The following is a 27,084-nucleotide window of genomic DNA, read 5'->3' on the forward strand; positions in this document are numbered from 1 at the left end:
GACTACAAATCCCATTATTATTTGGTGCACTGCTCCTCCTTGTGGATAGGGGGAGAGCTGTCTTACCGAGACAACATGTAGTCCAGGAAGTAAGTGAGCCCAGTGTCCATGACATCAGAGACACTGGGCTCACTGCTACAATCTAAACTATCTAAAACCACATATTACACACATAAAGACCCCCAGGAAAGTGTTCTGAATCTTCTAAACGTCATTAACATATATTCTTTTGCAAAAAGGGTGAAGTGTCCCTTTAAGTCCTCTTTATGAATCTATGCACTGTATATACTGTGCATACAGATCGCTTTGTCCAACCGACCTTTCCTCCGTCTGCATGGTACACCTTCTCGTCTGCGTTGAGGAGCTTGGCCAGACCAAAGTCGGTGATCTTCACGTGTTGAGGAGTCTTCACCAGGACATTCCTGGCCGCCAGGTCACGGTGGACCAGGTGGCGCTCCTCCAGGTAGTTCATACCCTAATGTCAAACAAAGGGTGAAGTGAGCTGTTTAAAATGAGCAGTCTGGCACGGCGCCGCGTGTTCAGTGGCCCCGTTAATTAATCAGGCTGACCTCTGCCGCCGAGTCACTTTTGTGACTCGTGTAAGTCCGATCTGAAAAGGCACTTTAAAAGCCCCCGGTTTCCGTCAGAAGAGTACCTCATGCTGTTTACTAATTAGTAATGTCTTTCACCAGTTCTTTCTAGTGACTACATATCCTGGGTCTCTGCACACTGCATTCCATTGTTCAATCAATAGCACCAAGTCGACGGAACTTGAGCTCAGATTGGTGAACCGATATTATTCGGCACTTTGCTCCATGCGCGACCTATACCCCTCTATACCAGAAAGCACGCTGGCTGCATGGGGCCAGGCTAATAGGACAGTAGACTGACAGGTAATGGGGGAGAGATGAGGAGTGACACGCCAAGCAAAGGTCGTCGGGATCGAGATCTGACCGCGCGACACACCGTCAAGGCTGGGATTGAAGCCTATAGAGAGCGTCGCAGTCCCGCCCCCTCGAGAGACCCGGAAAATAAATCCCCGTTCATTTTCCTCATAGACTTTTCAGAAAGTATTTATTTAAAGACGTTTACGCCGCGGACAAAGTCAACTCTTGTCGTGACAAATCATGACAACAAACACCATTTTTCGGGCCAAACAAAGAATTAGAAAGTAGAAAAAAACGGCAGGTTCCAACACTTTTTGTTGTTATAAAAGGTCTTTAAATAAATACGTTTTGAAATGCCTATGGGAAAAATGCATTGGGATTCATTTCCTGGGCCTGGCGTCGTCATGAAAGGGGGCGGGACTGCGACACTCTATAGTGTGCCTGGACCACCACGCGGCCCGGGCCGAACAGCATGACTTGTAGTTATAATAAACGAGCTCCTAATAATATTACAAATTAAGCACTGCAATATTGTGTACGTGGGGAATAACTCAGGAACTTCGACAGGATTCGAATATTGAAAACCTGGCCACTTAACTAAATGTGTAAACGGCGAACGGTCTCCCATACCTTGGCTATCTGCACACACCAGTTGAGCAGGTGCTGGGAGCCGATGTTGTCCTTGTTCTCCTTGACGTAGTCCAGCAGGCAGCCATAGGGCATGAGCTGGGTGACCAGCTGCACCGTGGAGGTCAGGCAGATGCCCAGCAGGCGACACACGTGGGGGTGTTCCACACTGGCCATCACGTACGCCTCCTGTGGTGTGGAGCAGGTGTTGACAATTAGACAATTAGACAATTAGAAAGGTCCACACTCATTCCAGAGGGGCACATTGCATTATATATACTGTCGGGCAGAAACCATTTATTAACCATCTTATCTCCATTATTTGTCATAATTATTGCGCTAATTCGTCATTCTAATGTATGTCACACAAACGTGCACAAGCTCACAATTGTTTAAAAAAAAAAAATTATCCCACGATTTTGTAACCCATTTTTCACCCCTGTGTCAATTATCTAATGTGATCCTGGGCTCTACACACCCTCCGCCAACCTGGGGAGAGCAACGGACTTGAACTCATGCTTCATGCCTGAGTGTCAAAGTCGCTCCTTTACACCTGACAGGGGGAAGTTTCGCCTGGTTGGACGTATCGCGTGGAAGGAACATGTTATTCCAACCAGTTCCTTTCCCCTCCATCAGAAGCCCCGGCTGGCCAGGGGGAGGCAGTTTAGAGACCAGGATTACTGCATGTTTTTTGTGAGGGTACCTACCCTATTGTACCTACAATTGTAATCGTGAAATGAAACACTTCTATTTTATAAAACCGTAAAACAAATACCTTGGACTTTAAAAAGACAATACAATTGTAATGGTAGTCATTAAACTACTTATAGACCCACTTTAAGTAATAAAAGCGGGTCATGTTTGGAATTGTGACAGCTGAAATCAATACTACATCAGTATTAAAGGACCACTTCACCACTTTTCAACCTATCTTCATATAATAGGTCCTCACTAATAATCATGAAAAAATTGTGCAATTCCTACTCGGTCTGTGTCTCATAGGAGGGCTGTGGGCAGTTCAGAAAACCGTCTTCCAGTGACATCATCGATGGGGAATACAAGCTAATAGAAACGGCAGGCTTTCTAGTCCTGAAAAGTTGCAATGCGAAAATGGAAGCCATCGTTTTTGTAAAAAAATCTTGTTTAAATTATTTTTGCCTAATGATGATGTCACTGGACGACGGTTTCTAAACTGCCCACAGCCGTCCTATGAGACACAGACTGAGTAGAAAAGAACTGTGACATTTTTTCATGATTGTTAGTGAGGACCTATTATATGAAGATAGGTTGAAAAGTGGTGAAGTGGTCCTTTAACCTGCGGGCCGCATTAAGTGAAGGTGGGGGCCCCATGTGGCCCCCCCGGGGCCGCCAGTTGCCCACGTATGGCGCTGAGAACAACCAGAAGCATCAACTAACTGACCACCTAACATCTCCCATAAGCCCTTATACTAATACTGAACTTTATACAGTACTTTTCCACATTCACATCGTCGCTGTTGGGTGGAGAAACTTGCATTCCAATCCAATGTAGATGATAAATGATTCACAAGCTTATGCGTTTAATTGGTTAAATATTGGTACAAACCCACAGGCAGACTTACTGTACTTTCACTTTCAGAAAGTTTCAAATATAGTGGAAAAAATAGCAGATCTTTAAAGGACTTTGTGGGGGGGGGGGGTTTCAACCAAGGTTAGGTTGTTATTAGAGAAAGTAAAAGATGAGTGTTACATTTTGTTCATTTTCTGCTTTCTTTCGTTTTAACGATTTTAGATTTGTTTTTGACAGGGCAGCGGGGGCATTCGAACAAGTGATTAAATGTGTATTTTGTTTTTCACAGTGATTTCTTTATTATGATTTACTATAGTCCTACTAGACCCCAAGAAATTACATCTGGCCACAAAAGATCACAGGATCTACTGGATGTGAAGGTGAGGTGACAAACTGACATACCCTGTCAAAAATAGCAAAAAATCGCTAAAACGAAAGAAAGCAGCGAATAAATAACAAAAACAAATAATATAACACTCATCTTTTTCTTTCCCTAATAATAACGTAAAACATGATTAAAAAAAACAAAACACTTAAGCTCACAACGTGTTGCAACTAGCTACTTTTGTGCAACAAACTTGAAGTACCGGTACCTTGTAGGCCTGTAGGGCAGTAGGCCATATATTTATGAAAATGTTTAATATGGTCAATTGGCTTATCTAACCAGCTTCCGTACAGTGACGAATACAACTACTAAAGCTACAATACTCTTTCCTTGTGTCGGTAATGGCAGTTATCTTCAGAACACTACCATACTGTACAGCAAACTCTTGTCTTCAGCGAGTTAATCTCATTTCCTTACAGCTCCATTTGAAGGTCACTCTAGAAACCCGACACATTACTCATTTAAGGGAAAATCACCGGTCATTAGATCTAAATAGACATCATGTGCGTTGAATTAGAGGAAACGTGACATTAAAGTAACATCTGGCTTGAAAAAATTGCCATTCACAATATTTATATATATATTTTTGTAAACCCACGATTTTGTAACCCATTTTTTCACCCAGTGTCAATTATCTAATGTAATCCTGGGCGCTACACTGACCTCATGCTTCCTTCTATGCATGAGGAGTCCAAGCTGCTTCTTTTCACCTGACAGGGGAGAGTTTCCCAGGCCGGGCCATTCATAATATACCAACTCAATGGTATTATACCTGTATTTTGCATTTTTTTGTTTTCTTTTTAAAGGGATTGACATAAAAAAAAAGTTTTGTATTTTTTCTTTACTTTTTGAGCTCAATTGCACCCAAAAAAAACCTGAACTTTGAACATTCAGTGGATTTTCTGTGGTCTTGGATTCTTTCTGTGTCTGTGAAGCCTTTTGAGCTGCAATGACAACATGCAAAACAGTGAAAACAGTGACATCTGCTGGCAGATTCCTATGTCATATATGGGATTTGCCGACTGAGACATCACAATCAGCAGGGAAATCAGAGCACTTGTTTGAGCTAGAAAACCCCAGACCACCGAAAATCAGGGTTTTTTTTGGGTGCAATTGAGCTCGGAAAACCTAAACAAATTAAGAAAAAGGTATTTTTTGGAAGCACAGTGAAGACAGGAAAGAGGCAGAGAGAGAGAGAGACGGGGAGTGACAGGCAACAAATGGCCGTCGGACTCGTGAATCGAACCCGCGGCTTGTTGTCGGGCTGCGGTACAGTACATGCACATGTCATGTCAGTTCTGCTTAAAACCCATTTTGGGCGGGAATAATGTTAGCATTATGCTATGCTTTAGCTATTGAAAAATAGCAGATCTACAAGCTCATAGCGTGCCACCGAGTGGCGCGCTACGAGCTTGTAGGTCTGCTATTTTTGAAAAATCGAAGAACGACTGACATAGAAACATAGCTTTCTCAGAAAACTCTCAGAATCTGATCTCAGGTCAGAATTAGCCTGGGTAAACCCACTTCCCCTGCTGGACAACATTTAATTCTGCCAGGAGGGGTGAGTCTGGCTAAATGGTAATACAAAGTCCTTAAGATTGTATCAGCTTTGGTACGAGCCAATCCGCGACCGAGCTCAGGGCTCTGTGATTGACAGCGCACGATGGCCAATCAGGAACGATTTGAGCAGTTGATGACGTGTGAACTCCTCGACTCATTCACAACAACAAACATGGGAATGAGGAAGTAGGAACGGAACGCGTTTAGATGACGCCTCTTGTTTTGATATACGCTGATTGGCTGAATGGGTTGTCCGTCAACGCTACTCTCCCGCCCCACGGCTAAACAGCCACACAGGCGATTATGCCAGACTCACCCCTCCTGGCAGAATGAAATGTTGACCAGCAGGGGGAGTGGGTTTACCCAGGCTAGGTCAGAATGGGTTAAGTAAGATGAAGTAAGCTGGGATCCTATACAGTAGTCAGCTACTTACTTAAATTCCCACTAGTAGCTGCAGTTGCTGCGACAGTGAGCTCACACACTCCAAAGAATAACCCGTGCTGTAATGAAACAATATTATTAATGAACTCACATCCAGTATCTCCTTGTTTGCTTTCGGTGACGTGGCCTCTCGCAAAACCTTGATGGCCACAGGGATCTTCACGTCTTCTCCCTCTGGAACCCACAGCCCCTACATGCACACACACACGCACACACACACAAAAACACACACACACACACACACACACACACACACACACACACACACACACACACACACACACACACGTGTCATTTCATAGGCTTCTACAGTATCATTAGTACTACATACAACATACATACCCAAATCCAAATGTACCCATAAGCAACTTTAAAAATTGTGTATTGTATTTCGCTCTTGCATGCAGGCATACAGTCATAAAGACACACGCACGCATGCACGCACGCACGCAGTAATGCAGTGGTTCCCAAGCGTTTTAGTTCAAGAAACGAGTGGAAAAAGCAGATCTACAAGCTCACAACACGTCGCTTCGAGCCATGTTGCAAGCTTTTAGATCTGCTTTTTTATTTTGGATTTATTCATCGAATTGATTAGATTAGTTCTACTCAGGAAAATGTTGGAATTGTTTTTGATTGATGAAAAGTTTCAACGTTTTTTTTTAGTCTTTTAAAATAATATATACAGTACTGTTTCTAACCCAAACATGGGTCCCGACGAGTCCCCGACCCACTGTTTAGGAAACCGTAATCATGCGTGAACACATGCACATGCATGCACACGTGCGCCCACGCACACACACACACACACACACACACACACACACACACACACACACACACACACACACACACACACACACACACACACACACACACACACACACACACACACACACACACACACACACACACACACACACACACACACACACACACAACCACTGAAAGTGAGATCGGACCGACTCATGCATGATGTGGTGGGCCGGAAATCTGACTTTTAATTGAAAAATGGACACCAGATGTAGATTTGGGATAGCACTGAGGGGTGTTGGTACTTGGTTCGCTGCTTCACTGCAGCTCGGCAACACAGGAGAGGAGATGGGATATGATGGGACTGTTCGCAACAAAGTGCTTTTTATTAATACAACCGACACGTAGTTTGTTACCTTGTAAACGGTGCCGAAAGCCCCTGATCCCAGCACTTTGATCTTCTTAAACTCCGTCTCCTTCAGAATCCTCAGCAGAGCCTGATTGGGCGCCTCTCCGCTTGGGGTCAAAGGTTCAACCAACTGAAGAAAAAAAAAAAGAATAGATCATTTTGGCAGTTTAATGGTGACAGACATCGCATAATAATGTACTACAGAACCTCACATACATAATGGAGTGGATTTCGACTAGTAGCGAGGCCGATTCTGCACTAATCTGGCCTAAAGCTCAATTTTGTCTTAAGACTGTGTGTGTCACCCCCCAGTTGTACGACAAAATGTTATCGTTATACCTTTTTATGTTTGTTTAAATTAGTTCACATTTATTTTAATTGACGCAATTTCTGTTTATTTTATCCTTTAAGTTTGATTCTACTGCTCCAGTGAGCACACACTAGTTCTCCATAGTCATTTTATTTTTTGGCATCTAACTACCTCCACATACTTTTGCTAGAAATCTAGTTCAAACTTTGACATGCAGTTATTTATGCTTGTATTTTTCTTTTTAATTTCTTTTAAATTTGGTAAAGGTGTTTGCATGAGGAAGGGTCAGATCTTTCTAGGTTCACACAGAGATGCTATCTGTGGTTGCTATAACAACGCCGCTTCCTGGGGATGGCAGTGAATACGTCACCATCTATCGTCACGGCGCCGGGCCAATGGTCCATTTTTGTTGTAATTGTTTACAAATCTTTCTTAATCTTTAATACATTTTCTACAATACATCATACAGTATACATGGCGGGTTTTTAGCAAGCTCTTCATGTGACCACCGCGCTCTGACTTAAGGTGTGTTACCCGTTCGAATCATAGCGGTAATGGGTCGCACACACCAAGACTGCATTTCAGTCATTTATTCTTGCATCTTGGACAGGAGACAAACCTTTCGGCTATCCAGCCTTCATCAGTGTGGAGAGTGTCTGAATGCAAGTTCCTTTTAAAGGAGTGGTGACATAGTGCAGGTGCACGTAATCACCGCTAATCACCTCACATCACACCCAGATGGGTGAGCAGCACAGACTGGAATTGGCAATATGTTATAAAGTCTTGAGCGAGCCCACACACTTTCCGCAGGAACTGCTTTTCTAGTTTATCTTGCTATTGCAAAAGCGCTGTGTAGCCCTGTTTCAAAAAGCACGCTATAATAAATAAAGTTTATTATGATATTGAATACTATTAGGCGTAAACCATGGTCAGAAGGCTTCCGGGCAATGCAGGCATGGGCATGCGTCCAAAGCCAATAAAAGACTCCTCTCGATGGGTTTGTTCCTCTTCTCACCTCTCTCTCCTGGAGAAGCCTGCGCAGGGTCCTCTTCCTCTTGATGTGGCGTCGGCGCAGACACACAAACACAGACAGCGCTGCGATGACCACCGCCAGCAGACCGCCCACCACACCGGCCGCGATCATAGACAAGCCTGATTGGCTGAAAGGCAAAAAGAAGGTATAGATTGATACGGATATTACACAGTGGAAGTAAGCAGCGGACTTATCCACTTGTTATGCCCCTATATCAGGGGGTGCCCACTGGCCACACTATTTTGACTTGAGAGCAGGGGGGCAGTCAGCCAGATATTTCGTGAAGCCTCATTTGAAATCGGTAGTTCATATAATGGCCTGTTGTGGTGCTGGACCGGACCCAAAAAGCCCCATAGCTCCATAGAGGCCCATGTATTTTGGCCCAACTTCACCTAGACTGTATTACCTTAATAAACATGGTCATGAATACTTTCTTCTTCCAGTCACTAGTTTAAAGTCTCATTTCTAATGTCATAATATTCTTTTTGGAAAATTATGGTCCCATTAATTAAAAAAATGACCATAAAGAAAAAAAAACATCGCGTATGTTCTGAGGGGCGTGGCTACCATTACAGTCTATGATCGGGATTCCCCTCCCACTCGAGTCAAAATAAAAACCAACGGAGAAGAAGGGGGGAAGTCCCGCCTCGTTGTCTGGGCAGCCAATGACCAGCTGGTATACAAAACGGAGCCAGCCAATGGCCAGCTGGTACCAAAGATGGCGACTTACATCAGGAATTAGCATATTATTACAGGCTTCATTTTACGTTCATGTTAGACCCGGGGAACGCTTTGTCCATATTTTGTACAGTCTATGCTTGAGAGCTACGTTCCAAATGACCAGCTCAACAAGATCTACTGACCAGAATAATTGTTATACCTTTGCTGGAAATACAGTAGTTACATAAGAAAAAATCAGACCAATCTGAAGTGAGTGGTGAAACAGCGCCCCCTGTTGGTACCCTAAACATAGGGACACCACCAGGGACGGACAAATCTGGGCACTGGAGTGGCTGCACCCTATGGTTGCGCCACTCAAAAATAAAATCTCAAGACTGAAAATGTAATGATGATGGTACTGTATGATCATTCTAAAGTAAACCTATTGTTGCTGTTTTTCCCACATAACAGCCAGCTGAGGCAATCACAGATTTGAGGCATTTAACCTCTTTGCTTTTATGATATTTCTGAGACAATTCATATTGAACTTGTATTCTATTCCTAATTCCTGATCCTGACCTGATCACATCAAATACTCTTTCATCTTAAAAAAAAAAAAAAAGACCGAAAATAGCCGATCTACAAGCTTGCAGATCTGCTATTTTCGACGCGCAGCAATGCATTCAGAGAAGACACGCTGTGGCTTCTATGGAATCCAAATGAGTGAAATCAATGCGTGGCGACTGAGAACTTTGAATCCATGCTCACTTTTTCTGGCAGCCTTTCAGTCCAGGGCCATTGCATCTGTAAACAGAATGTGATTCACGGTCAGTAAATACTTTCAGTTGAATGTCTGGGATGTTTGCATATTGTATATTTCATATATAGCAGTGTTGATTTCGTCGACTAATACTAAGACGAAAAATGTTCGTCGACTACCTTTTTTCCCTGACGAAAACTAAATGGAGACTAAGCTACGATGAGTAAAACTATACAACTATAAATATATTGACAATTTCGTCAACAAATAAAAAATAGACTAAAACTGGGACTAGTGGACAAGAGATAAGTCATTTTACACTTGGTTGCATGCTGAAAATAGCCGATCTACAAGCTCACAACGCGTCGCAGCGTTTATAGATCAGCTATTTTCAGCAAGTGTAAAATCAGCCATTACGATTGCTAATCAAGGCCGTATTTTACATCATACATACATTTTAGTCGACTAAATCAACTGTCGATTTAGTCGACTAAAATCTTATGATATTTAGTCGACTAAACAAAACACCAAAACATTCCAGGTGACTAAAATATTACTAAGACTAAATGGAAAACTACCGGTATTCAAAAGACCATGACTAAAACTAAAATCTAAAACTTGCTGCCAAAAACAACACTGATATCCAGGCGGTGAAATAGCACATTGCTAGTATGATTAACGTGTTGGTGCACGAAGGATACGCAACGCTCACCCTTGGGTGCAGTTCTTATGGCACAGCTGGCACACGTGCGTCGGATCGGCGTATTTCCAGACGAGAGCGTCGCCTTCCCCCGGAACACCTTTGGGACAGCGTGACACGCAGAACAATCCATCCCGGAAGTTGGCACACTTTGTGCAATTCCCAGGACCCTGAGAAGTAGAGACAGTCAGATATACAGATAGTTAATATCCGAACAGACTGCATTCTATATGGGCAAAAATATAAATGGAATAATACATGAATCCATCAAAAGAACAAAAAAGTATTGAAAAATACAGGTTGTGGCCTCCTGGTGGCGCTATAACAGGCCAATGTGAAAAGGGTGGGATATATTCCTCAGCCTAGTAGGAAAGTGCGTGAAAGACTTTTTTTGTTCAAAACCGGCCAGTCCTGCAAACTTTGAAAGCCAATGTTAGCCAATTAGGATGGAATCTGAAATATCGGACAGATCCGTCTTGAACACATGACTATAGAGATACTGTGTAACGATTTGAGGGATTTTTTTCACTTAGTTTTAGTCACATTTTAGTCACCTGAAATGTTTTAGTGTTAGTCTAGTTTTAGTCGACTGAATGTCATAAGATTTTAGTCGACTAAATCTACAGTTGATTTAGTCGACTAAAATGTATTTTGGGGGGCCTTGATGCCATCGAAATGACTGATTTTACACTTGCTGAAAATAGCCGATCTACAAGCTCACAACGCATCGCAGCGCGATGCGACGCGTTGTAGATCTGCTATTTTCAGCATCCAACCAAGTGTAAAATGACTTATACTGGATCTCTTGTCCACCAGTCCCTCCCTAACATTTTAGTCTGGTTTTTATTTGTTGACAAAATTGTTTGTAAAGTTAGTCTTAGTTTTAGTCATCATGGCTTAGTTTTAATTTAGTTTCCATTTAGATTTTGTCAGTGAAAAAAGGTAGTCGACGAACACTTTTTGTCTTTGTTTTAGTCGACGAAATCAACACTGATCCTAGCACCTGAATAAAAAACTTTAACTTTATCTTAATTTTTCATGTGGTGATTTTTTTTCTTTTTTACCTGTGATGATATTGAATTTGGTTGTTGTTCATGTCATGTCTATGAATTGATTGCATAGGACCTAAATAGAAACAAGACCACAACGACGAGTGTTTGACTCTACTCTGTTGCTGTTTATACATTTCTGTATCTTGTAGATCTGCTAGTTTCAGCAAGTGTAAAAACAGCCATTACAACGGCATCAAGGCCCGGCAAAATACATTTTAGTCGACTCAACTGTAGGTTTACTCAACTAACATCTTATGACATTTAGTCGACTGAAACTAGACTAACACTAAAACATTCCAGGTGACTACAATGTGACTAAAAGTAGGTGAAACCTATTCAAGAGACTATAACTAAATTAAACTCAATATTTGCTGCCAAAAACAACACTGCTGTAGGGTTTCTCCAGCAGTTTGTAAGATTAGCCCCGGACGGACATACAGACATACGGACATACAGTGTCAGACATAGCTGCTTCTAGACGGCCCTACTGGATTAATCCTGCCGATTGATCTCTAAAAACATGTTGCGTTCTCTTCTTTACTCCACAAAAGCGTCTGGCAACAAACCCAGTGGACCATATAAACACTTCAGTTGTGTCATTATTCATGCAGTAGACCAATAGACAATTGAGCACGTGCTGCTATTGTTTGTTTATAGTAGAGACAACACGTACAGGAGCATTGCAGGACTCTGTTCCGTTGAGGTGCCGACACTCTGAGTTACACTCCAGGCAGGTTCTATTCACGATCACCTCACGTGGTTCTCTGCGGAAAGAAAGAAAGAAAGAAAGAAAGAAAGAAAGAAAGAAAGAAAGAAAGAAAGAAAGATTGATTGTGTTAACATTACCCACAAGAACCCTAGCGTCCCTATTCTGGGCATGTAACACTTATAACGCTGCCAGAGTTGGTCAAAATAAAGGCGCTAGAGTGCCCAGCAGATGAGGCAGATTGTAATCTGAAAAGCCCCGCCTTCCATCCCCCCCCCCCCCCCCCCCCCCAAAAAAGCGGGAGTTATAATCTTCCATTACGACCTCGCGCTACCTCGTCTGATCTCTCTTTTAGAAGCGTTAATATTCCAAAACGAGATGCTTGGATAAGTAGGACAGAACATCGCCGTTCTGATCAAAACCATGGACGTAGTAGATTCAGAGATAATAGCGAGTTTTTGTCGGCCTGTAAAACAAGTAAGGGAAGGGCTGCGTGCGTGCGTGCATGTGCAAAACAAGGCAGCTCAAGCTTAAAAAGGACCCAAGGACGCCTATACACGTCCTTATAGCACCCCGCGTTTTTTTTATTGAGAGGACGTGTGGAGACTGGAGACGTCTTTAGCACACAAAAAAAAGGTGTTAATAATGGGCGAACATTCAGCGAAGCATATCTGATCTATAAGGTCACAACATTGTGAGCTTGTACTTCTGCTATTTCCGGCAAAGAGCTTTAGTGTAGAGGGGAAAAAAGGTACATGTCTGGGGGACCCCGGTCAACTAAGCACTGTATACTGTGTTTAGGGTAAGTGGTTACACTTGACAAAAAAATACAGATGGGTTTCTTTTAGGTTTTTTTTTTTTTATTGTATTTTGTGCGTAGTGTAATTGGGTCTGGGTGGATGGCCTGGATTGCCTCTGGGAATCAATATAGGTTTCATGTTATCTCATGTGATGATATTGATTGCCGCGTCAAGATCCTGACTGTTTTATATGCCCATATATGCCCATTTTACGTGCGCTTTTTAATGTTGATATATTAACATTCTTATTTGCTCTTCTTTTTGATATTTTATTTGAGCTTTTCACCCTTTAACGTGCCCGGGGCCTTTTGGGGTAAATCTGTTAGGGTTAGGGTTAGGGTTAGCCTACAGCACAGAATAGTGATGTTAACCCGTTTAGACCTGACACTAGATTCTACAAAAGGTCTTCTAAATTATGACAGTTTTATGAAAAACCCTATATTTCTATGTCAGCCGTTCTCAAACATTTTCATGTCAAGGACCCCCCCTCCCAAAATAAATAAATATGTAATTGGCTGCCGACCCCCATGTGAAAATATGTTGTTCCACCCCCCCAGAAGCAAAGATTTGAGTTGAAAACGGTTCGCGCTGAAAGAAAATACAGTATATTCAAAGATGTGTGCCACATTTTCGCGTTTTTAGCAGATAGCAGATCTACAAGCTCATAGCGCGGCACTCGGTGCCGCGCTATGAGCTTGTAGATCTGCTATTTTCCAATAGCCAAAGTATAACATATTACGTATTGTGATCTTGTGACTTGTTTTGAGACGACTTGTTGTGACATCTTGTTGTCGTACACCGAACTATACACTGTATAGGGCTTAAGCGGTTAATTAATGTGCATGGTGTCCTTCTAAAATAATACATTAAATGAAAGGTTACATCTGAAGTGAAATCTTTGATCCCTCTTTCTGTTCTTTTGTTTTTAGGGCAGACGTTAACGTGTAAGCATGGCAACGTTCAATGTTTGACAGAGAATCTCTTAAGATAAACAGTTGGGGGAGTGTGTGTGCCATTCCTGCTCCGATGTTTGTCTTCTCGAGACCCGGGTTTAACCCATTAAGACGGGGAACGCAGCTGTGTCGCTTTAGCTTTTAACTTTAACCATTTATTTTAAATGTATGCTATTTAACTGCTATTTATTGGAAAATAGCAGATATACAAGCTCATCATGAGCTTTGTAGATTTGGAAGAATCGTCAAAAAATGTGTGGAAATCTTTCAATATAATATTCTTTCACAGTGAATGTTTTTAACTCAAATATTTGCTTCTGGGGGGGTCCCTGTAACAATTTCAAGTGGGGGTCGTCGGCAGGCCAATTACATTATCATTTTTGGAGTCCTTGACATGAAATAGTTTGAGCGACACCGAGTCATAGAAACATGAGGTTTTTCACAAAAACTGTCACGATTCAGAAGACATTTTATAGAATCTGGTCTCAGGCCTAAATGGCTTAAATATATTCACTAAGGCATGACTTCAAGGACTCAATAGCAAAGCTCTCTATCTCAGCTGCTATCATCGGGAGGCCGGCCGGAAACAGCCCCGCATGAAAATAGGCTTCTAAAAAAGGAACTAACCTTGTAGATCACATCATGCGATCAAACTGTTTATTTGTCTACATTTTTGTGTTATGTTATGTTATGTTATGCTTTAGCTATTGAAAAATAGCAGATCTACAAGCTCATAGCGCGCCACTGAGTGGCGCGCTACAAGCTTGTAGGTCTGCTATTTTTGAAATATCGAAGAGCGACTGACATTGACAGAGCGACTGACATTTTTTTAATCTGATCTCAGTTCAGAATGGAAAACTGTCAGGATGTAGAAGACATTTTTAGAATCTGATCTCAGGTCAGAATGGGGGAGTGATATTCCTTCCTCATACCCCTCCAGGATGTTGCAGGAGTCAACACAGCTCCCGTCTCGGCTGTGGTCCCGGCAGGCAAAACACATGGCGGGGCCGGGGCCCCAGCACCCGTCCTTGGTGCACTTCCGGTCACAAATCTTGTTGTGCTCAGCTGCAAACAAACACATACACACACATACCCCTCAATTAGGTAATCCTTACATTTATGTTTGATTAAGATTAAGAAAAATCTGGCTCCTGCAATGATCTGTGGCCACACAACTATAGGGCCGGTAGAGCGGCCTGTAAAAAACAGGAAACTGTAAAAAACATTAGAAATGTGCTGTTCGGCCTGGGCCGTTGGCTCAGCGGTCCAGGCACCTTGGCTGGTAATCCAGTCTGGCAGTGTGCCGCGGGTTCGACTCCCGATCCCGACGGCCTTTACTGAATGTCTTCCCCCCCCCCCCCATCTCTCTCCCCATTTCCTGTCAGCCTACTGTTTGTCCCTCCATGAAAAATATATAAAATAAAGGCGATAAAGGCGAAAGCCAGAAAAAAAAAGAAAAAAGGAAATGTGCCGTTCAATTTGGTCAATGTGGCAAACACAATTTTAGATGTTTGTCGATTGAATCAACAAATGTATTGAATTATTAGTCGACTAAGAATGAAATTAGTGGAGGACATTGAACTGTGCGGTCTATCAAGCTGCGTTCAAACATCCAGAGTTGCGTGAACGGGCGCAGTGCGACCTGGAGCAGCACACACGGGACGAACCGAGCGAATATATATATATATATATATTCTGGTCTGAACACCTTAAGAGACTTAAGAGTCTTAATGTTAACTTACTGCAGGTGGTGGCGTTTGGGGTGAGGTCGACCTTGACACTCTGGCTCTCGGACTTGAAGAGGGCCTTCCAGTGGCGTTTCTTGGTGTAGCAGAGGTTGCCGTTCTTGGTGATGAGCACGTCCCCGTCGCTGATCTCCCTCAGCGACCGCAGGCCCAGGTGGCTGATGCCCAGCGTGAGGATGCCCAGGCTGTGGCTACCGCTGTGGTTACACAGTACACATAAACATTAACACATTTTTTTCAAAAATAGCAGACCTACTTGTAGATCTGCTATTTTTCAATAGCTAAAGCATAACATAACACCAAAAGGGGTTCACGGCCAAAATGGGTTAACATAAGAGTATGATACCATGACGAAGAATGCTCGGCGACTACCTTTTTTTTTTTACTGACGAAAACTAAATGGAAACTACACGAGAACTAAGCTATGATGACTAAAACTAACATTGACAATTTCGTCAACAAATAAAAACTAGACTAAGTGGACAAGAGATCCAGTATAAGTAAGACACAAGTCATTTTACACTTGTTTGCATGCTGGAAATAGGCGATCTACAAGCTTGTGAGTTGTGACGCGTTGTGAGCTTGTAGATCGGCTATTTTCAGAAAGTGTAAAAATCAGCCATTACGACGGCACTAAGGCCTGCCAAATACACTTTAGTCGACCAAATCAGCTGTAGATTTAGTCAACTAAAATCTTATGACATTTAGTCGACTATAACTAGACCAACACTAAAACATTCGAGGTGACTAAAAGATGACTAAACTAAATGTTTAATTCCAAAGACTGTCTATGACTAAATTAAAAAAACTGAACACTGAAATTGACCACGATATTTTGGTGGATATTTGAATCCACAAGGAGAGCAGTGTTGTTTTCGTCGCTAAAACTAAGACGAAAAATGTTTGTCGACTACCTTTTTGCACTGGCGAAAACTAAATGTAAACTAAATGAAAACTAAGCTATGATAAGCTATGACTAAGCTATATAAGCTATATATATATATAAGCTATGACTAAATATACTGACAATTTCGTCAACAAATAAAAACTAGACTAAAATGTTAGGAAGGGACTAGTGGACAAGAGATCCAGTATAAGTCATTTTACACTTGGTTGCATGCTGAAACTAGCCGATCTACAAGCTCACAACACGACACGTTGTGAGCTTGTAGATTCGGCTATTTTCAGCAAGTGAAATTCGTTACGTCAAGGCCCGCCAAAATACATTTTGTTCGACTAAATCAACTGTAGATTTAGTCTACTAAAATCTTAGGATATTTAGTCGACTAAAACTAGACTCACACTAAAACATTCCGGGTGACTAAAACCAAATGAAAACTATTCAAGAGACTATGGGCTGGATTTTGAAGATGCGTTTTACAATGGGGTAATACATAAATTGCCCTCGCTCTGCGCACATTCGTATTATGAAAGGCATATCGGCCCGTGTTGAACGCACACACATATGGCATACGGCGTTCCTGAATATTTTATGTGTGACAAAGTCATGTCATGTCTTCTATGGTGCCAGCCTGAAGAAATGTAATACCACGATCCCCAAAGTGCGCATTCCGTATGTGACATCAGCTGACTGGTAGAATAGTACAGACATGTTGATTGGGTACGTCTCAAACACGCCTTAAACACACCCATGACTAATTCAAGGCCGTTTTGCGCAATCCACGGGGTGTCGAAAGCGCTTCTTAACATGCCCAAAATTGCAATATGACATACAACACGCCCCCAGCTCATAAAACTGTATGTATTACACCATTGTAAAACGCATCTTCAAAATCCAGCCCTATGACTAAAACTAAAAACTTAATTTGCTGCCAAAAACAACACTGAAGGAGAGTTTCAACAGCGAGCCTATATAATACCGTTTGGTCCTCCCACGAATGACCTCCAGGTTCTCGAAGGGAGTGAGCGAGTCCATCGTCTCTGGCCAAGCCTGGATTAGTAGGAAGCCTGTGAGACGGTACCACATTTTAGGGGGGTGGGGTTACAAAACTCACTGTGTGAAGTGAAAATAATGCAAGCAATTAGAAATAAAATAGGTCATCATTCAGGAGTTGTGCAATCTTTACCTGTAATTTCTTTAACGGTCTTAAACACATCCAACTGGGCAGGGTCCATCTTTGGTGTCTTCGTAAAGTCGTCCCTGTAAATGAAACGTAGTATTATACATAGAAACTCAATGGAAAGAAGTCGCCAGGACTTTTTCGTTATGCTTTTAGCTCAAATGTCTGACTGTACCTCCTGCTGTTTACCTATCTGTCTAATAAAGTATTCAATATGACATAATATTGAGTGACTTAGATCCCCATAATATCTAGTGACTTAGATCCCCAATAATCTCTTATAATGCAGATAGGAGGACAGGACCAATCTATTTCCATTGGGTGGTGGCAGTGGATAAGGGGGTAGAGTGGTCGGATTCCCAGTTCGATCCCGGGCTCCCCCAGAGTTAGTGACGGAAAGCGCCTTGGATAAAGGTGCTACACACATTAACCATTCATATAATGTCACCTGTGAAGCTTTATGTACTATTGCTGCCACTCACCCATCAAAAGATGTAGAGATGATAGCGATGTTCCCGTTGATGACGGTGCAGTTTCTGAAAGACTCAATGTTGGAGGCGTTGATAGACAGCGAGTGGATCAGTTTTCCCATTCCGAGCCCATTGCAAACTGGAACCCAATCAACAGCACAAACAAAATGGACATTATCAACACATGGAGCATGTCTCATGTCTTTGACCTCATGGAGCTGAGCCTAGTACAGTTGCAGAAAACACGTATTATGGCCCATGTAAAATATTCGTTAAAGCAACATTTTTATTGAGTAAAAGGAATTCATCTTTTGATTCGTTTGAATGAATCTACTAATACTGTTCCATTTGAAAATGAGCTCAAATTTGAAAGTTATCAAAATGTGTGGCAAATCTGCTAAATAAATCCTTACCACTAGCTTTCTTCCCAAAATGTGTTCATAAAGGTGTCTACTATCACCTCTCAATTTGTTCCAAGCCAACTCCCTTGGGATACGCTGTGAGTGACAGCTGCTGAAAGTTGGGGTACCACAACCTATATGCAGGCAACATTTACACATTTTCATTCCGCTTTAAGTAGCATGTGACGTGTCAAACTAGGGGGTTTTCATGATTCTGAATCCATTGCAAGCATTAGTCTTGCACACAAAAAACACCGTCATCACATTTGTGATGACGGCTATGGCCGTTATTAGCCCAACGAGTGTTTTTCGTGCAAAACAACTTCCCCAGGGAATTGATGGTGATAGTAGACACCTTTATTTAGCTAAGATTCCCGAATTACATGCGGACATTCCGTGTTTTCGGCCCTTGCATATGAGACCCGAGTTCAAATCCCAGGAACGTCATATATCTTACAGATTGCAGCTTTATTGCTGTTCCCAGACAACCCATTGTGACAGCAAAGCTTGATTTAATTTTTTTACCTAGTTGCGTGACTCTGTCTCTGTCGCACACTGGAAATAGCAAATCAACAGCGCAACACGCTGTGAGCTTGAAGATCGCCAGCTTTGGGTACAAGTGTAACTCAGGCTTAACCCATTTTGGGCGGGCGAACCCCTTTTGGAGTTAGCATTATGTTATGCTTTAGCTATTGAAAAATAGCAGATCTACAAGCTCATAGCGCGCCACCGAGTGGCGCGCTACGAGCTTGTAGGTCTGCTATTTTTGAAAAATCGAAGAACCACTGACATAGAAACGTAGCTTTTTCAGAAAACTGTCAGGATGTAGAAGACATTTTTAGAATCTGATCTCAGGTCAAAATGGGTTAATGGTGACCCCCCCCCTACCTTTTGGGCACAGTCCGTCACACTTTGTGCACTTCCTGACCCCTCCCTCTTCCACCTCGTAGGTGTTACCGCTGCATGTCCGCACGCAGGCATGGTCCGTCACCACGTAGTTGTCTGTGAGGAATCATAAAATCATAAAATGGACAAGCTGAAATCATAAAATGACAAGCTGTTTACTTTAAATGATGGAGCACATAAATTTTATCTGCATTTCTAAACATCTGAGTTGCTCTAGTCTGTACAGGAGGATAAGGTCACAAATGATATTATATTGCGGGTAATATAACACTGACGAAACGGGCGCAGCAGTCGGACAGGGCCGAGTTAAATTGAAAGAGAAACGGTTGTTGCATTAACACGCCACAAAACTCAATCATTTTCTTCTCCTTGTTTATCCGGTTTATAATTAAACTAAGCAGGATCGACGACGACCGAATGTCTAACAGCCCCAAGGGACAACCTTGGGCACTTGTTCAGCATTCCACAACGTGAATATTCATGATGGGTTCCATTTACGGGTGGGTGAAACCTTCCTGGCATCCTTTCATTTCTCTCTCTCGGCTGTCAAGACAACAGCGCCCAATGCATGCCTTTATGTGTGGTAATACATACAACTCAATAACCATATACGCAGAGTCGTTTCCTGGTAAGGGCCCAGCAAAATAAATAAAAAATGAAAATGAAGATGAAGATGAAGATGAAGATGAAGATGAAGATGAAAAATAAAATAAAATAAAATAAAATAAAATAAAATAAAATAAAATAAAATAAAATAAAATAAAATAAAATAAAATAAAATAAAATAAAATAAAATAAAATAAAATAAAATAAAATAAAATAAAATAAAATAAAATAAACCAATTTCATCATCACATGTGAACTTGAAAATGATCAAACCGTTTCTCTGATGTGTGTTGTGTCTTACTTACGCGGGCAGCTCTTGACACAGGTGGCCCCGAAGTTGTACTTCCCGTGCGGGTTGGGCACCAGCTGGTGCAGGTTGGGGTCGTAGCGATTGAGGAAGGGGCAAGAGTCTTTGCAGGTCCCGTCATCCTGGAAGTCCCGGCAGGCCTGCATGCGCAGCACAAACAAGAACCGTCCGGTACACTGAGGACCATAACAAGAGCCCCCCACGCTAATGATAACACCGCATTCCTTCATCTATCATGCCCTTAAATCCTAAGCCTAGCAGCTGTGCAGAAAGCAGAGAGATTTTACACACAATATTGAAGGGTGACTTCAGAGATCGTTTCACCTGAATCCCAAACTTTCTAAAGGTTGATGCACATTTCCCAGCCTCTTTTTATAGAGAGCACATGGGCGCATTGGTATTGTACACCTTTTCACTTCTTCCTCCTCCTCACAACAATGTGAGAGGACTCGGGTTTAAAAAGCAGCTAAGTTGCCCCTTTTAACCGGCGGTATACAATGGCATCGTAGCTCGGACTATATACTGTACACTCCATGTGCTTTTGATCAGAACACAGCGTGCGAGGCTTCTCATAAAAAGACACGCAATGGAAAAAGATGGCAACGCGTGTTTGTGTTTGCTAACAAATGAGTTTTTTTTGTTGTTTCTTTTCCTCCCCCTGAGCCCTTACCCTCCCCCTCCTCTCCCCCCCCCCCCCCAGAACATCATGACCCGTGACCTCGTCCGGAGGCATTCAGTATTTTAGCTGTGACGTGAGCGCCCCCTCCTGAGATACTTCCGGCGCTTTTGTGTCCCCATATAGAGTTATACTGTGACACTCCGTCAGACTCGTCAGAAATTTTCAGTAGCACCGAAGAGCCGACTTTAGGACAGTACCCGCCCCTCCCCATCCCCCCCCCAAACCTCAAATGACGTCACATTGTAGGCTCTACAGCGCCGAACCAACTTTTATTTGGCTCTAAAATAGAAGTATGAATCGGCCCTAAATCTGAGACGAAAACAACCACGAAAGTCTCATTTACCGCTTTCCTCGCAACAACAAAGCTGCGCTGCTCTCCCAAATCTGGCTGTGACAGGCCATCTGCCCCACATGGAATACTATCGCCATTTTATTTTATTGCGTCAACTAAATCCTCATTAATGGATTCAACATACTCAAGCCTGCACACATTCTAAATATGCCCCCGAAATATTTTACAGAGCAAATGTTGCCACCTTCAATAATAATGATAATAGTAGTCTTTATTGTCTCCACATCATATATTTTTGTTGTCATGGACACTTCAAAACATCAGTAATTCTACTCGAGTTGGATGCATTATTAAGACCCATTTTAACCCTCAATGGCTTCCTTTCTGAAAAATAACGTCGTTGTAAAAAGATTCACGCGTTTAGATATTCTATTTACAATGAGATAAACGGACGGGAGCTGGTGCCACTTGGACCCGGGACGTAAAATGACGTCAGACTTAACCCATTTTGGGGCGGGAACCCCTTTTTGTGTTAGCATTATGTTATGCTTTAGCTATTGAAAAATAGCAGATCTACAAGCTCATAGCGCGCCACCGAGTGGCGCGCTACGAGCTTGTAGGTCTGCTATTTTTGAAAAATCGAAGAACAACATGTCAGAATGGGTTAATCAGACCAGTGTGTGTCCAGTGGAAACCTCGTATGAATCTGATCTCAGGTCAGAATGGGCTAAATACTGAATTGCGTTCTCACCAGACAGTCGGTGGGTCTTGGTCCCGTGCAGCCGGCGGCACAGTGCTCGTTGCAGCAGTCGCTGGGCGACGGCCCCTTGCACCTCTTGGAGCACTGCTGCGCACAGTTGAGCTTTGTCACTGTCGATGACACAGATAGATAGATAGATAGATAGATAGATAGATAGATAGATCATGCCACTGATTGAGAACATTATTTCCACCTGTGCTGATTAGCAAGATCCCCTGCAGCCTGTTGTAGCCTCTGAGTGTGCTGTGTGTGTTCAGTTCTGCTTTGAGAGTCACCAAGTAAAGACCTGTGTTTGAATGCTCTCCAAGTGTGGTTATTTAGAGTCCCAGAATATTACAGATACGCCCTCCGTCAATGTAAACCGTGACGGGCAAAATGGCTTGGCCATTATTCATGCGGTAGCCATTTTGCTATTACACCCATGATAATATTTGAAAATACGATAATAGGTGAGAATTGTTACATTCTTTAACACATTTAGGCCTGACCTCGAAATTTAAAAAGAAAATCTTCTAAACAGTACAGTACAGTACAGTACAGTACAGTACAGTACAGTACAGTACAGTACAGTACAGTACAGTACAGTACAGTACAGTTCAACTCACTTCAGACAGGTCTGATTCTTTTTTGGGATAACGTGTGAATATGGTCACATCGTTAAAACGACCGGATAAGGTTGGTGAGGGGCGCGTTAAAGGTTGGGAGAGGCTTAAGGTTAGGTTTAGGTGTGCTGCCCCGTGGGAGGTTAGGGTGAGGGTTTGAGATAGGTTGTAGGACTAATGACTGGTCTAACCAATGACTAGTCTAAACTAAGTACTGCACCCCAGTCACGATACTAGAGCATGTCTGAAATAAGTGTCAGAGCTGTGTCAGACATGTAAATATGAAATAAATGCTTAAAACATGTAGCTAGATGTAATGTTATAGAGACCACAGAAGTGAACCTTTCAAGCCTAGTGTCAACTCGCTGTTTTCTGCAAGACATTACTCTATAAGCCATATCTCCTGGTGGGTCAAACTGAACAACTAAATTAGGGGCACGGTGGCACAGTTGGTAGTGCTGTCGCCTCACAGCTAGAAGGTCCTGGGTTCGATTCCCGCTCGGGGCGCTGTGGGTGCTGGCGGCGTGTTTAGTCCTCCGCGTCATCAGTGCCCATACCTGTAGGCGGAGTTGGCGAAAGGGCCTTTCTGTGTGGAGTTTGCATGTTCTCCCCGTGCCCCCTAGGGTAGGTACCCTCACAAAAACATGCAGTAATCCTGGTCTCTAAACTGCCTCCCCCTGGCCAGCCGGGGCGCCTGATGGAGGGGAAACGAACTGGTTGGAATAACGTGTTCCTTCCACACGCTACGTCCAACCAGGGAAACTCCCCCCTGTGGTGTAAAGGAGCAACTTGGACACTCAAGCATGAAGGAAGCATGAGTTAAGTCCGTTGCTCTCCCCAGGTTGGCAGAGGGTGTGTAGAGCCCAGGATCACATTAGATGATTGACACAGGGGTGAAAAATGGGTTACAAAATCGTGGGATAAAAAATATATATAAAAATAAAAATAAAGAACAACCAATATGTCAATTTGAAGCTATAATGATTCCCTGCTTTCATATGACATGAAAAAACGAGAAAAAAAAAAGAAAAATCCAATGGCAGTCCCTCAGTCAAATCTGGTCACATTTGTGTAGATTTGTGTAGACAGAGAGGTTTAAACACAGCCAATCAACTTACACTTTTGGCAGTTCTGAGGTCCTGGTGTCCAACATGAACCGTTAAAGCAGCTGGAGTGACATCGTCGACCTGCGGCCAAAAGAGAATCGATCAAAGAACGTCAGGACTTCAATGTTCACTTCAAAACCCTTGATCAATAAATGCACTGAAATGGTATTGCTTTGTTCTCGTGTATATGCGAGTCAGATTATAAACTCCTTACACAGCGGGTTACTGTTAGCCTCAGGCAGCTCCATGTTCGGCTTACTGTCTCCGTTCACAATGTCGTACCACTCTATTGTCTCCAGGTTGCACAGCCGGTTGCCGGTGAACTTTACTCCTCCTTTGAGAATTTCTGAAACAGAGAGGTCATATTCCACTATATGAGGCCACAGGGCGCGGGAACCCCTTTAGCTATTGAAAAATAGCAGATCTACATCTACTTGTAGTAGGTCTACTATTTTTGAAAAATCGTGAAAATGTGGCGCAAATCTTGAATATATATTCTTTCAGAGCGAACTTTTCTTAACTAAAACCTTTGCTTCTGGGGGGGGGGGGGGGTCCCCGGAACTACATATTTTAGTTCAAATAGTTTGAGCGTCCCACTAACAAAGAAACAAGGGTTGTTCAGAAAACTGTCAGGATTCAGAAGACATTTTGTAGAATCCTCCTCAGGTCAAAATGGGTTAAAAAAGGAAAACAACATTAGAACAACACAACACAGCTGGCTGTAGGGACCTGCAGGCTGGGCTGCAGCCCATCCGTTTGGTTCCTAGTCTCCGCCAGATGGAAGAAGGCGTGGCGGAGACTATATGTTTTGCACGTCCGACGGAGCTAAACTGTGCCTTATGCGGATGATAAATTAATCGGGTCATTCAAAATAAAATAAAATAAAATAAAATAAAATAAAATAAAATAAAATAAAATAAAATAAAATAAAATAAATAAAATAAAATAAAATAAAATAAAATAAAATAAAATAAAATAAAATAAAATAAAATATTTTGAGAAGTCGTGTGCGGAAGTCGTGTGCGGAACTCTGACCTGTGAGGTTGTTCAGCGGCAGCTCAGTGACGCCTTGGTCCACGGACCTGTTGTAGTTGAACAGGACGGCCAGGGCGAAGCCTCCGTCGTACAGGGAATGGCCTCGGATGATGCGAAGGTTGTCCAGGGGGATCCTGGGAGCCGTGTTGAGGGCAATGAGGACATAACCTCCCACTTCCTGAATTGACTGTAGGACAAAGAAATGACCATGAGAACGTGCAGGACTAGAGTCGTTTTTGTTGCGTGAATTGTAATTCATTGATGTTTTTTTTCATCATGTTACGCTGCCATGTTTTCATGTCTGAACAGCTAATGCATGATTCTTACCAACTTTACTGAGACCAATATTACTCCAGTCAATTTGTGATATTTTCATTACCATTTAACTGTACATTTGTTTGATATTATTATTATTTATTTTTATTATTTTATTTTTATTCCACGATTTGTAACCTATTTTTATCACCAATTATCAATGATCTAATGTAATCCTGGGCTCTACACTCCCTCCACCAACCTGGGGAGAGCCATGACCTGACCTCATGCTTCCTTCAGTGCATGAGCATCCAAGCTGCTTCTTTTGACCTGACAGGGGGGAGTTTCCCTGGTTGGACGTAGCGTGTGGAAGGAACACGTTATTCCAACCAGTTTCCCCTCCATCAGGCACCCCGGCTGGCCAGGGGGAGGCAGTTTAGAGACCAGGATTACTGCATGTTTTTTGTGAGGGTACCTACCCTATAGAGCGTCGCAGTCCCTCCCCCTTTCAGAACGAGTGGCCCAGGAAATGAATCGCAATGCATTTTTCCCATAGGCATTTCTTAAAGTATTTATTTAAAGACGGTTACGCCACGGACAAAGCCAACTCGGATCGTGACAAATCATGACAATGAACACAATATATTGGGCCGATCAAATCATTAGAAAGAAGAAAATAAAGGCAGGAGACAACACTAGTTGTTTTGTTTTTCTTCTTATAAATTATTTGATCGGCCCAAAACATTGTGTTCATTGTCATGATTTGTCACGATCCGAGTTGGCTTTGTCCGCAGCGTAACCGTCTTTAAATAAATACTTTAAGAAATGCCTATGGGAAAAATGCATTAGGATTTATTTCCTGGGCCACTCGTCGTTCTGAAAGGGGGAGGGACTGCGACGCTCTATCGGGGACACGGGGAGAACATGCAAACTCCACACAGAAAGGCCCCCCCCCCCCCCCCCCCTCATTCAGATATTATTGACCGATTTCAAGACACAATAGCGGCCTTAGCGGAGGCCTGTGCTGTGCTGATTTGGAGTTAGATTTATAAAACCAGTTAGGTACACTGCAAAATCATCAGCGTAAAAATGGGAATATGACTCAGTGTACACACACACTGCGTACTACTACCAAATGTACATAACCATTTCTACGGGTGTGTTATTTTAGGCCTCCTCGCCCATGTGTGTGTCCTTGTCATGGCATTTTTACGATGTAACAATATAATAACCATTATTCACACGGTCATGTGCTTACAGACAAGAGTTCAAACAAGGTTCCAACGAGAGTGATATAAAACCACCACTGCCTTTCATCTTCGGAGCCGAAGCAGCGAGAAGCTGTTGAGTCCTACAAGTACCACAGACTTCATTCAGACCACCAAGCGTGGTTTGTAATAGTTTGATCTCTTTACCAGCTGTCGTGGGATGAGTATGTCTACGGCGCAGTAATGGTTTCCCAGAGGTGTGTGTAAAGTAACAGTACATTTTACTCAAGTAGAAGTACTGTACACAGTACTGAGGTTACACTTTTGAGGTATACCCATACGTTACTTTTGGAGTATTTCAAAATGTCTATATTTTTTACTTCTACTGCACTTTATTTTTTATTTATTTGAAAACTTTAGTTACTAGTAGATTTGGATAATTATTACAAAACATGCATTAACCACTTCAGCCCTTAAATACATTTCGGCCATTTTGAAAAGCTCAGATCTACAAGCTCGCGATGCGACGCATTGTGAGCTTGTAGATCTGCCATTTTCTAAATATTCTCAGACATTTGAAAACATGAAATGGGACATTCTGCATAACTAGCGCTTTCTACTTTTGGCTCTTTACTAGGGGTGTAACGATATAGTAACTGTATCGAAATATCGATTTTAATTTAAAAAAGCATATCAATATGTACAGTAAACAGCAAATATCGTATCGTATCGTTTGACTTTGTATCGTAGAATTTTACAATGGAAATAATCAATTGAACCCATTCTGGACGGGAACCCCTTTTGGTGTTTTAACTAAGCATTATGTTAAAAAAATTGCAGATCTACAAGCCCATAGTGCGCCACTCGGTGGCGCGCTATGGGCTTGTAGATCTGCTATTTTTGAAAAATCTTTAAAATGCGGCACAAATCTTTGAATATATATTCTTTCAGAGCGAACGTTTCTTTTTATTTCGACGTCAGGCCTAAATGGGTTAAAAAGCATATCAATATGTACAGTAAACAGCAAATATCGTATCGTATCGTTTGAC

The 27,084-nt window shown here is 42.4% G+C and overlaps 1 protein-coding gene across 1 annotated transcript in view; it reads right to left on the reverse strand.

Annotated features, from left to right (window-relative positions):
* The window catches only part of egfra (epidermal growth factor receptor a (erythroblastic leukemia viral (v-erb-b) oncogene homolog, avian)), a 66,253-nt gene that overhangs the window by 9,374 nt on the left and 29,795 nt on the right, over positions 1-27,084 (reverse strand). The window contains exons 3-21 of the mRNA XM_083781857.1: positions 24,573-24,759; positions 23,752-23,883; positions 23,550-23,618; positions 21,821-21,939; positions 20,097-20,238; positions 19,168-19,281; positions 17,891-18,017; positions 17,415-17,488; positions 17,208-17,295; positions 15,325-15,524; positions 14,515-14,647; positions 11,797-11,887; positions 10,084-10,241; positions 9,380-9,415; positions 7,934-8,078; positions 6,616-6,738; positions 5,541-5,639; positions 1,518-1,703; positions 320-475 (exon numbers count right to left, since the gene is read on the reverse strand). Of these exons, the coding sequence (XP_083637983.1) occupies positions 320-475; positions 1,518-1,703; positions 5,541-5,639; positions 6,616-6,738; positions 7,934-8,078; positions 9,380-9,415; positions 10,084-10,241; positions 11,797-11,887; positions 14,515-14,647; positions 15,325-15,524; positions 17,208-17,295; positions 17,415-17,488; positions 17,891-18,017; positions 19,168-19,281; positions 20,097-20,238; positions 21,821-21,939; positions 23,550-23,618; positions 23,752-23,883; positions 24,573-24,759 (2,379 nt within the window). The remainder of the gene's footprint in view (positions 1-319; positions 476-1,517; positions 1,704-5,540; positions 5,640-6,615; positions 6,739-7,933; positions 8,079-9,379; positions 9,416-10,083; positions 10,242-11,796; positions 11,888-14,514; positions 14,648-15,324; positions 15,525-17,207; positions 17,296-17,414; positions 17,489-17,890; positions 18,018-19,167; positions 19,282-20,096; positions 20,239-21,820; positions 21,940-23,549; positions 23,619-23,751; positions 23,884-24,572; positions 24,760-27,084) is intronic.

This window comes from Protomyctophum parallelum (genome assembly GCF_964188405.1).
Source record: "Protomyctophum parallelum genome assembly, chromosome: 14".
Classification (NCBI taxonomy): Eukaryota; Metazoa; Chordata; class Actinopteri; order Myctophiformes; family Myctophidae; genus Protomyctophum; species Protomyctophum parallelum.